At 36.9% G+C, this 12084-nt stretch overlaps 1 protein-coding gene across 5 annotated transcripts in view; it reads right to left on the reverse strand.

The window, feature by feature from the left end:
- The window catches only part of LOC126095120 (lysosomal alpha-mannosidase-like), a 292752-nt gene that overhangs the window by 198358 nt on the left and 82310 nt on the right, over positions 1 to 12084 (reverse strand). For 3 of the 5 annotated variants that reach the window (XM_049909838.1, XM_049909848.1, XM_049909831.1), the window contains exon 3: positions 2187 to 2268. The exons of the other annotated variants lie outside the window; for them this stretch is intronic. In XM_049909838.1, coding sequence (XP_049765795.1) covers positions 2187 to 2268 — 82 coding nt within the window. The remainder of the gene's footprint in view (positions 1 to 2186; positions 2269 to 12084) is intronic. 5 annotated transcript variants of the gene reach the window in all.

Below are 12084 nucleotides of genomic sequence, written 5' to 3' on the forward strand. Positions count from 1 at the left end.
TTACAAGGAAAAGATAGTCATATCAGATAACAAAATATAGACAAGGAGGAGACTGGTAGAACCAGACATGAAGAGGAACAAACAGCATTAAGAGTAAATGATACATTGGTGACAGATGTGTATATTGTTGCAGAACTTTTTAACAAACATTTTATAAATGTTACTGAAAAGATGGGGTTGTCATTGTCAGGTTCTGTAAATTCTACTATGGAATACCTCAGACCAGACATTTCAAGTAACTTCCACAACATGAATTTGACCCTCAGTACCCCAGCAGAAGTAATGTCCATCATAAAACATCTAATGGGTATGATGAAATATCAACAAAGTTAATTAAAGAATGTGATTCTGAGCTAAGTAACATTTTAAGCTATCTGTGTAACCAGTCGTTTATCAGTGGAATATTTCCTGAATGGTTGAAATATGCTGAAGGTAAGCCACTGTTTAAGAAGGGAGATAAAGAAATAGCATCAAATTTCTGTCCAATTTCACTTTTGCCGGCATTCTCAAAAATTTTAGAAAAAGTAATGTACAGTTGGCTATATAACCATCTTATCACAAATAGCATACCGTGAAAATCACTGTTCGGATTTCTAAAGGGTTCTGATATTGAGAAGGCTATCTACAGTTACAGTGAAAATGTACTTAATTCATTAGACAAAAAATTGCAGGCAACTGATATATTTTGTGATCTGTCAAAGATATTTGACTGTGTAAATCACAATTTCCTTTTAAGTAAATTAGAATATTGTGGTGTAACAGGAATTGCTGCAAAATGGTTCAAATTTTATATCTCTGGCAGGACACAAAGGGTGTTATTAGGAAAGAGACATGTATTAACCTATCAGTCATCATCCAACTGGGAATTAATTACATGTGTTCTTAGTAAATGAGTGTTCGTAAAATGATACTTTCGCATAGTGTTCATTCAAAAAAATGATGATCATTCCACTTGGGAACTGTGGAAGGTACATTAGCTTATTTGTTTCAGTTGTAAATATTTGTCATGTATTATTGTTTTTCTGCTGTGTTCTACATCCTGGAGGACCTCCTTACTATGGATCAATTGGAATGAAAGTAAATCTAATCTAATCTGATTATAACTAATCTAGTATCTGTATGAATAGCAGCTTATAATATAAATATTTTTTGCAGTCTGCTGCGTACATAGCTCAAGAGATATATAGAAGTACCACAAGAGGGTACCACCTACAGGTATATCACTTTCAGGGGTCTCCTCAGTTCTGATCAGAAGCCTCTAGATGTTGCTCACCAACCGGGACTATATTCTGCTTCCACAAAATGTCCATCAGTGTGTCATACGCATCCACTCATAGTGTTGCCAGCAGCCACACAGGCCACTGACAATCACTGGCTATCTCACTTCTGGCAAGTATGGGTGTGGGAGGAGATCCTTTCATCAACAGGCACAAGAGATGGTGTGTTTCCGACGCTCACTCAGTTCTGACAGTTCTGGCACAGTTCTGACAGTTTCTGCAGTTAAGCTATGGAGCACAGTTCTGACAGTTCCTTTCAGAAGCTATTTGTGCTAATGTTCTATTTCTCTCACAGAGAGTGCCAAGGTTCTACAGTGACTACATTTCCAACATAATAATCACTATGGAGCAATATGAACAATTAACTGTGAGTGTCAGCAAAGTACTTTCAGTTATAGTGATTATAAACTACCAAGAGAAAGCAAAGTTATTTATATTCCATTGTATCAGGTATAGGATTTCAAGTGTCACGCATCAAGCTACCAGGAAGTTAAGTACATTTATTGCATTTATTGTAAATAGTCAGTGTTAATAAATGATAGTTATACTTTTGAATTGTGTTGCCACACTTCTCTTTTAGTGCCACCCTGTCAAGCAAGTGTATGTTTAGATATTTGCAAGTATGCATATACACCTACCTAGTAGTGAACTACTGTAGGAAAAGCATTTTCTGCTACTGTGGGTGATTGGGCTGAATTGATAGTATTATTAGTTATACTGAAAGTATAATCCCCTGCTTTGTTTTCTCTACATCTCTCTCTCTCTCTCTCTCTCTCTCTCTCTCTCTCTCTCTCTCTTGATAAAAGTGTGCAATGTTAAATAGATGTGGAATGTAACAGCACTTTACTTGAATTACTGGTAGTTAGCATATGTCATGATTTTATATAAGTATATATATTGGCCACTCACCGTCTGTCTGGATTTTCTTGCAGCTCTGTTATCACAGTGTCTATAATGTACTGCACACCTGCTTTCCGTACAGATGGCTTACCTGAAAAAATGATGTGATGCTAAGGGTGACACCCATTATTTTTCTGTTTCTATCTCATGCCAACATTTATTAATGAACTAAAATATCAGGCAGTATTCTTTAAAACTCCACAGCTTACAGACAATGTTCTTTGACCAATAATTTTTTTTCTTTCAGACTAAATATTTCGTATTAGCTCTCAGATATGAGATCTTATCATCTGTATAAGTTTTTTTCATATGTTGGCCCCTGGTATTCCACTGGATTATTGGTGCTGTTCAGCCATGCATGCTTACAGGTTGATTAGAAAATACCCTATGGAAAATAAGAGATCTGTGATAGTATCTATTATGTTTCTAAATTTCCCTTATACGCTTATTGTGTAAATCAGGATATTTTCACAGCATCTGTTGAAGTAGGAAGAGCGTTCAACAATGGAAAGTGGTGTACTATGTTTGAAATCCTCAAAATAAATCAATATACTTTACACGAAAATGTGGGTAACATACAGTACGAGCAAGAACCAAGGGGAAACAATACGATTGGATGACCAAGAGAGATGTGCCCAGATTAAGAAGTATGTAAATGGCCTTTCTCCTCCTCTGTTGAACCAATATTTTGAAGAAACAATGTAGAAAGTAAAAGAAAGAATCAGAAGTATAATTAAAATTCAGGGGAAAAAATACTGATGGTAATATTTACAGAAGAAACTGCATTGCTCTTTTACCTAGTGAAAAAGTGAAACACAATGTTTAATATGTTCATTCCTATACCCTATTTTTTTGCGACTGATGACTAATTATACCTCTTCTTAAAATGTGCTTCACAGCCACTGATTAACAGCCATGAATAAAATTTTAAACATCGTATGAGTTTGGTAGATATGTTTAGAAGCAGCTTGTATCTGTGTGAGTAGTACATCATCATCAGTGTTTCTGAATTACTGGCAGGAACTCTTCCACAAAACAAATATGTGATTCTTCCAACTTAGATTTATTGATCAGATTTTTCATTTCTTTGTGGAATCTGAAAGGATTGGCAGATTGGTGTGCATCTTTCTGTACAACATTTAAACTAAATTTATCAAACTGCTTTATTTATTTATTCTCCCAGTGTTCAGTGAGTGAATGCCATATCTTCATTCAAATACCATAAGTATGTGTTATTAACTATAAACTTGTACTGGAATAGTAGTAACTGCAAATCACATGTGGGAGAGTATGTGCTGCAACAGCTATATCCTGATACATTGTGTGCTTACTCAATAGTATTTCATCATTGTCAACCATTTGAAGTAATCCTATGGATAAAGACAGCCCCAAAACTTTTCTGTGTCTTACAGTCTTCAGTAATGTACATCAGAATCACACTGGCCGGAGAAGCATCATATTTATTTATACAATAACACACCATGCCAAATACTTGACTTCCACCATTTTCTGATGAATCTAAAGATGAAGTCTGAACTTTATCTGTGGTCAAGCATAAAGGTGACATTAAGTTATAATCAGCAGTCACCACTCACAAGAAAAGTAAAACTTCTACAAAACTAATAATTAACATTGAGAACATTATATTCTCAAAACTGTGCCAAAGAACTTGAAATCTGACATTGAACCTTGAAGAAATCAACATCTGCAAGAAGCTATTAAATTCATATTATGTCACAGCACTTGCAAGCACTAGATGACAGTGTATTATGATGCCACATTACATTTTGGCGTCAAAGCGAAAGAATATTAGAATGTGGAATGTAGTTTATTCATCTCATAACGTACAGTTACAAATCAAAGATTTTTGTACTGGAGACACTTTAAGGTACCTTTGTTTAAAAAAAAAAAAAAGAAAAAAAGATTATAATAGTTAACATATTTCTGCATTTTTACACATGAACAATTAAATAAGAACATATATAACACTTACAGTCATTTTGCAGCTTGCAATACAATTTACACACTATATTAATGTGCACTCGCTTTGTCTGCCAGGGGGCCTCATCTAAGATGTGGAGGCGGCCTTGCCTGCGGCTATCGAGCATACGGGGTGCAGTCGTCTGCACGTAGTTGCTCACGTCGGCACCAATGATGCCTGTCGTTTGGATTCTGAGGTGATCCTCAGTTCGCACAGGCGGCTGGCGGATTTGGTGAAGACCGCTGGCCTCGCACGCAGAGTGCAAGCAGAGCTCTCTATTTGCAGCATCGTTCCCAGAGTGGATCGGGGTCCTTTGGTTTGCAGCCAAGTGGAGGGTCTCAACCAGAGGCTTTGTCAACTCTGTGACGGTCTTGGCTGCAGATTTCTAGACTGGCCCTATTGGGTGGGGAATTGTAGGATGCCCCTGGATAGGTCAGAGGTGCATTACACAAAGGAAGCGGCTACTCAGGTAGCAGAGTACTTGTGGCGTGCACACGGGGGTGTTATAGGCTAGGCAGTAGTGCGAGGTGTCCTGATGAACGGTCACCAGTCAACGTGCAGGCAGGGAAATCAGTACGTGCTCAGTGTAAAGACACTTCAGCTATCAAGATATTAGCAGTAAATTTTCAGAGTGTTCGGAATAAAGTTCCTGAATTCACTGCCCTCCAGGAGGCGTGTGGCGCACAAATTATTCTCAGGACTGAGACCTGGCTGAACCCTGAGATAGGAAGCTCTGAAATATTTAGTGAGGGTTGGAACGTGTATCGGAAAGACAGATTAGACACCGTAGGAGGTGGTGTCTTCATTGCAGTTGACAAAAATATTGTGTCTACTGAGGTCGAAGTAGAGTGTGATTGTGAAGTTATCTGGACATATTTAACAGCGCTAGGGGAAATAAAGTTAATTGTGGGGTGTTATTACCGACCACCAGGCTCCACCGTGACAGTTCTAGAATCATTCAAAGGGAGTCTACATTCTGTATCGCAGAAGTACCCGGATCATGCTATATTAGTTGGAGGCGACTTCAACCTACCTAGTATAGACTGAGATGTCTATGGATTCATTACAGGTGGTACAGACAAGCCATCATGTGAATTACTTTTGAACACATTATCTGAAAACTGTCTTGAGCAGATAAATCGACAGCCAACGTGTAATGGAAATATTTTAGATCTGGTAACCACGAACAGACCAAACCTCATCGACGGTGTCAGTGTTGAGACAGGGATTAGTGATCATGATGTTGTTGTTATGACTATGGTTACAAAAGTTAAAAAGTTGGTCAAGAAGGCTAGGAGAGTATTCTTACTAGAAAGAGCAGATAAGCAGTTGTTAGCATCCCACTTAGTAAATGAATCGACTTTATTTACTTCCAGTACGAAGGACGTGGAAGAATTATGGGCAAATTTTAAACACATTGTAAATTACACATTGGACAAGTATGTGCCGAAAAAGTGGGTTATGGACGGAAAAGCCCCACCGTGGTTTAACAGCACAATTCTGAGTATGCTTAGGAAGCAAAGGCAGTTGCACTCGCAGTACAAGAGAGATTGGGAGAAGGAGGACAGGCAAAAGTTAGTAGAGATTCGTGCTGCTGTAAAAAAAGCGATGCGCGAAGCATTCAACCACTATCACCGTCATGCCTTAGCAAAAGATCTTGCTGAAAACCCAAGGAAATTCTAGTCTTACGTAAAAATGGTAAGCGAGTCAAAGGCTTCCATCCAGTCACACACGGATCAGTCTGGCCTGGCAACGGAAGACAGCAAAACGAAAGCTGAAATTTTAAATTTAACATTTGAGGAATCTTTCATGCAGGAGGATCATACAAACATACCGCTGTTTGAATCTCGTACAGATTCCCGTATGGAGGACATAGTGATAGACATCCCTGGGGTAGTGAAGCAGCTAATTGGCTTGAAAATAAATAAATCGCCAGGTCCTGATGGGATTCCAATTCGGTTTTACAGAGAGTACTTGCTGTCCATGCATCAGCACGGCTTTAGAAAGCATCGCTCCTGTGAAATGCAACTCGCCCTTTTTTCACATGATATCTTGCAAACCATGGATGAAGGTATCAGACGGATGCCATATTCCTTGACTTCCGGAAAGCGTTTGACTCGGTGCCCCACTGCAGACTCCTAACTAAGGTACGAGCATATGGGATTGGTTCTCAAGTATGTGAGTGGCTCGAAGACTTCTTAAGTAATAGAACCCAGTACGTTGTCCTCGATGGTGAGTGTTCATCGGAGGTGAGGGTATCATCTGGAGTGCCCCAGGGAAGTGTGGTAGGTCCACTGTTGTTTTCTATCTACATAAATGATCTTTTGGATAGGGTGGATAGCAATGTGTGGCTGTTTGCTGATGATGCTGTGGTGTACGGGAAGGTGTCGTCATTGAGTGACTGTAGGAGGATACTAGATGACTTGGACAGGATGTGTGATTGGTGTAAAGAATGGCAGCTAACTCTAAATATAGATAAATGTAAATTAATGCAGATGAATAGGAAAAAGAATCCTGTAATGTTTGAATACTCCATTAGTAGTGTAGTGCTTGACACAGTCACGTCGATTAAATATTTGGGTGTAACATTAAAGAGCGATACGAAGTGGGACAAGCATGTAATGGCAGTTGTGGGGAAGTTGGATGGTCATCTTCGGTTCATTGGTAGAATTTTGGGAAGGTGTGGTTCATCTGTAAAGGAGACCACTTATAGAATGCTGGTGCGACCTATTCTTGAGTACTGCTTGAGCGTTTGGGATCCCTATCAGGTCAGATTGAGGGAGAACATGGAAGCAATTCAGAGGCGGGCTGCTTGATTTGTTACTGGTAGGTTTGATCATCATGCGAGTGTCATGGAAATGCTTCAGGAACTCAGGTGGGAGTCTCTAGAGGAAAGGAGGTGTTCTTTTCGTGAATCGCTACTGAGGAAATTTAGAGAACAAGCATTTGAGGCTGACTGCAGTACAATTTTACTGCCGCCGACTTCCATTTCATGGAAAGACCACAAAGATAAGATAAGAGAGATTAGGGCTCGTACAGAGGCATATAGGCAGTCATTTTTCCCTCGTTCTGTTTGGGAGTGGAACAGGGAGAGAAGATGCTAGTTGTGGTACGAGGTACCCTCCGCCACGCACCGTATGGTGGATTGCGGAGTATTTATGTAAATGTAGATGTAGATGTAGATGTATTAACAGTTTATTATACAATACATAATCTTTTTTGTTTCTTTTCTTTTCAAATTGTCAAACTGTCCTGCTTGAATTCTTCAATTAAATAACATTTTTCCATTAGTGTATTAAATAAAAATATTTTTAGTGGGTCAGACTCCATATTTAACAGATTTAATTTATTCTAAATAATTAATCCCATGTACAATGGTGTCTGAGCACAAAGCTTTAAATTATGAGAGGGAAGTTTGAAACTGCGTCTTTGACAAGTACTGTAATTGTGGGTGAAATGAAAATTGTCAAGCGTGTTTTGATTTTTATAGATGAATATATTCTTTTTCAAAGTGCAACTAATCTTGGGCCATGCGCAGAGTTTCCCCAGAAAATTATTCCATACATATATACATACATCAATTCTTGTTCCATAGATCATGAATACAACATTTCGTAATGACGTGGAACATATCACTTAAACAAAGTTTTCTTTACACTTTTTTTTTTTTTTTTTTTTTTTTTTTTTTTTTTAGTTACTGCTTCATATCTAAGAATTCATCTGTTGAGTAGAAGGAAGGAGTTGTCATTCAGAAATTCATTTAATTTGCTTTTAGATGTTGGCTGGCTATCTGTCAGACTTTTAATACTATTTGGCAAATGACCAAAGATTTTTGTGGCAGCATAATTCACCCCTTTCTGTGCCAAAGTGAGATTTAATCCAGAATAGTGCAAATTATCCTTTCTCCTAGTGTTGTATCTATTCACTTAGGTGTTATTTTTTAACTGGGATGGACTATTAATGACAAATTTCATAAGAAAATATATGTATTGCGAAGCTGGTGTGAATATCCTCAGTTCCTTAAATAAATGACTGCAAGCTATCGAATTATAGTCTCAAAGTAGCTATGGTAGATTATCTTCCTGGTGTCCATAAATGAGGAACTAGATAAGACATTCATCGCATAAACTAGACTGTTTAGTTTGTTTGCTTTGAAGTCTACACACGCCTTATAATTTAAATCTTTGTCAAGATTTAGACCTAGAAATTTTACATAACTCGCTTCAGTCATTTCCTGATTGCTGTGTACTATTTTTATGGGAGATGCTGACAATGCTTTAGCACTGAACTGCACTGATTGTGTTTTGTGACATTGAGTTTTAATTTATATTTGTGTTTAATCTAACCATAGTTCTAGGTTTTCCATTATATTTTCCACAGTATCATGAATTTGTTCTAAATTGTCATTTTCAATTAAAACTGAGGTGTCATCTGCAAATAAAATGGAGTGAACATCAATGTTTAAAGCTAAATCATTTATGTACAGCAGATAAAGGTAGGCCCAAAAATTGAGCCCTGTGGGAACTCTGCACAACTCTTTTACTAGTCCAACAATTATTTTTTTTCCATTTGAATTCGAATTTAGAATAACACTCTGTTTTGCTTCAGACAAATAAGATTTGAACCACTGCAAAGCCCTGTCCACGATCCCATAGCTCTCTAGCTTGTATAGAAGTAGTAACTGACCGAGTCAAAAGCTTTGGTCAAATCACAAAAAATGCCTGTGACCTTTTTACCCCTGTCTAAAGCAGAGTTTATCTTTTAAGTGAATTCATTGATAGCATTTATTGTTTTTTTCCTGTTTTAAAATCCAAATCGATTTTTAATTGTAATATTGTTTTCTATAATAAAGTTTTCAAGCGGTTTTGCAAAAATCCTTTCTATCACCTTAGCAATAACTGTCAGTGGGGAAATAGGGCAGTAATTTCCCATGTCATCTGGTGAGCCTTTCTTGAACAAAAGTCTTATTTCAGCATGTGGGAAATATCAATTAAAAAATGATCCCCTAGAAAATGTAAGTGTCACAAAATTCTTGGGTCCTTGGGTTCAGCAGGACTTAAAGTGGGACACACATATAAATAACTTGTGTAGAAAACTATCATCTGTGTGCTATGGCCTAAGAATTTTAAAGGCTACAACAAGCAAAACAACGGTACTGCAGGCATACTATGCACAGTTCCACTCACTAATCAGATATGGGATCATTTTCTGGGGATACTCAACTCACAGTGTAAAGGTTTTTAGAATGCAAAAAAGAATAATTTGTGGCCTTAAAAAGGTGGAGTCCTGTAAATACCATTTTACTGAGCTTGGTGTCCTAAATGTTCCAAGTTTATTCATTTATGAAACTATCTTGTTCACTAGGGACTACCTCCTGAAAACAGGCAAACTGCTACAGAACAAAAGTGTACACAACTGTAGTACCAGAAGGGAATCAAATATACATAAAAATATCACAGAACAACCACATATCAGAGGAGCATAATTAAAATTGGTGTAATACTAAACAATAAGATACCAGAGGAAATAAAAAATACTACTCATCCAATATTTAAAACTAAACTAAAGGCATTTCTAATAAAGCACTGTTTCTATTCTGTCAGAGAATTTCTGAATAAGTAACAAAACTAATTGTAGTAGGTACCTAATTTTAATAGCTGATACTATGTATTATTGTAACTTATCTTTGACCTGTCCAATATCAATTGTACTATTTGTGCTATATGATAAAACTGGACCAATAAAAAATCCTCAAATGACTGATTAATAATTTTAGCCAATGGATGAGAAATGATGTTATAAACAGCCTTGACTACAGTGGTTGGAATTTCATCCCACCAAGCTGATTTCTTTTTTTTTATGACACAATAGCATCTTGTACATATTTGGGATAATTCATTTGAATGTTTTGAGGTTTGCATTTTGATCTATATTTACAAGGTTGACATCTACCTTGTCCTGGTGGGCTGTGATATCTGCTTCTGATTTTGCCACATTTATGAAGAAATCATTGAAACAGTTTGACATTTGAAAAGGATCTATAATTATATCATTTTTAATTTTTATTTGGACGATTTTGTGGCAATTTTTCTGTACTCCCAACTCAGATTTGATGACATCCCAAATTACTTTGATTTATTTTCATGTTTACCAAAATACAGGTTGTTAGCCAATTTTTTTGGTGCCTGTACAACTTTTTTAATGTATTTTTAAATCTCTTTACATACCCCACAAAGTCAGCATTTTTGTTACGTTTTAACTCATTGTGAAGCTGTCTTTTCCTGGCACTAGAAACTTTTATTCCTGGTGTAATCCAACTTATTTTATTGGCCACTCTCTGATGCCTGGCCGGAGGGGGAAAAGTTTCATTGAAAACATCTAGGAAACAGTTTAGGAATGTTTTGAAATTTTTTTCACTTGACGCACTTTTATTTGTCCATTTATTATGTGTATGTGTTATTATGTGTTACTTGTAATCAAATGAGAAACCCTATATCACATGTGTGATCTATTGGATGCTAAATAAATAAATAAAATAAAATAAATATTTAGAGGCCAGAGAAATTAACATTAATGAGTAGTAAATGTGTAGAAGAGAGAAAGGAACTTTGTGATGACTATAGTAGGAGGGTGGAGGCTTCCAAGAAACAGTGTAAAGATGAAGTCAAAGCAGTAGGGAGATTTTGTGCAGAAAATAGGGTTAAACTTGAGAACCAAATTGGTTGGATTAAAAATGATTTAAAAACTGATGTAGAAACCAAGTGTGCAGTAATGGTAGAGGAAAAACTGGTAAAAGTAAATAAAAATGTAGAATCAAAATTGACTGAAATGAAGGAAAAGGTGAAAAAGGCACAAAATCTAAAGCATAGAATTTAAAGTGTCCCAAACAGTCCTTCATTTGATAGTTGTACACAATTTAATAATTTTGAGTAATATGGTGAAATGCATCCACTGGATTTCATTAGGAAATTGAGTGATTTGCCTGAAACATGGAATCATAAAGACAGGTTTCTTGAAAGGGAACGCTTATGGATGGGCAGCTCAGATAGCTGATTGTTGCACTTCATGGCACATCTTTAAGAAGCCTTTTTATATGAATATTTGTCCAAAGAGAAGCAGCATAGAATTTTGGGCGAATTTTGGGGAGGAGAGAGATTTTACTGTAGGAAGGCTACTGTGAAAGGTTTCTGTCAGTTTTGGATAAGCAAACTGAAATATTTGGACAAAGAGGTAGGTAGTATATCAACAATTATGGGTTTAGAAACTAAGTTGCCTCACAAAGTATTACTTGTACCTGCCCCTAGGGAAAATATTAGTGATTTTTTTGTATTATGTTGATAAAGTAGAGTGAGTGAAGCCCTCTGTGGAAAATCATAGGAGGAATTTTGATGATAATAATGGCCTTGGAAAGCAACTTGTTACATGAAAGCTAATGGAAATTATAAAGAGATTGCAACACTTACCAACAACATCACCAGGGGTACCTGTATCATCACCACAGAAAGTATTTCCAGGAATGACTAATGCAGAATCAGATACAGTAACAGAAAATGCAGCAGAAGTACCTAAATCAGCAATACTAACAGCAGTAGAATCAACAACAACATCAGAAGAACCACCATCAGTAACTCCTCCAGCATTAGAACAAGCTCCTGCAGCAGCAACACCATCTCTTTCACCAGCAGTAGCAGAACAAACTCCTTCACCAGCAATAGCAGAAGAAACATCATCAGCAATATTGGAAGCAAGGAGCCATATCAAGATGGCGCCGGGTAAAAGTGTACAAATTGCCGATCCCGCAGTTCCTACGAGTTTTGACCGTAATAAGTGCAAAATATGCTCGAAAAGAGTTATACGAGGTATTCTGTGTATTAACTGTAATTACTGGTATCACGAAAAATGCATCAAAGTTAACCTGAAATACTT

This window comes from Schistocerca cancellata, chromosome 1 (genome assembly GCF_023864275.1).
Source record: "Schistocerca cancellata isolate TAMUIC-IGC-003103 chromosome 1, iqSchCanc2.1, whole genome shotgun sequence".
NCBI classification, from domain to species: domain Eukaryota; kingdom Metazoa; phylum Arthropoda; class Insecta; order Orthoptera; family Acrididae; genus Schistocerca; species Schistocerca cancellata.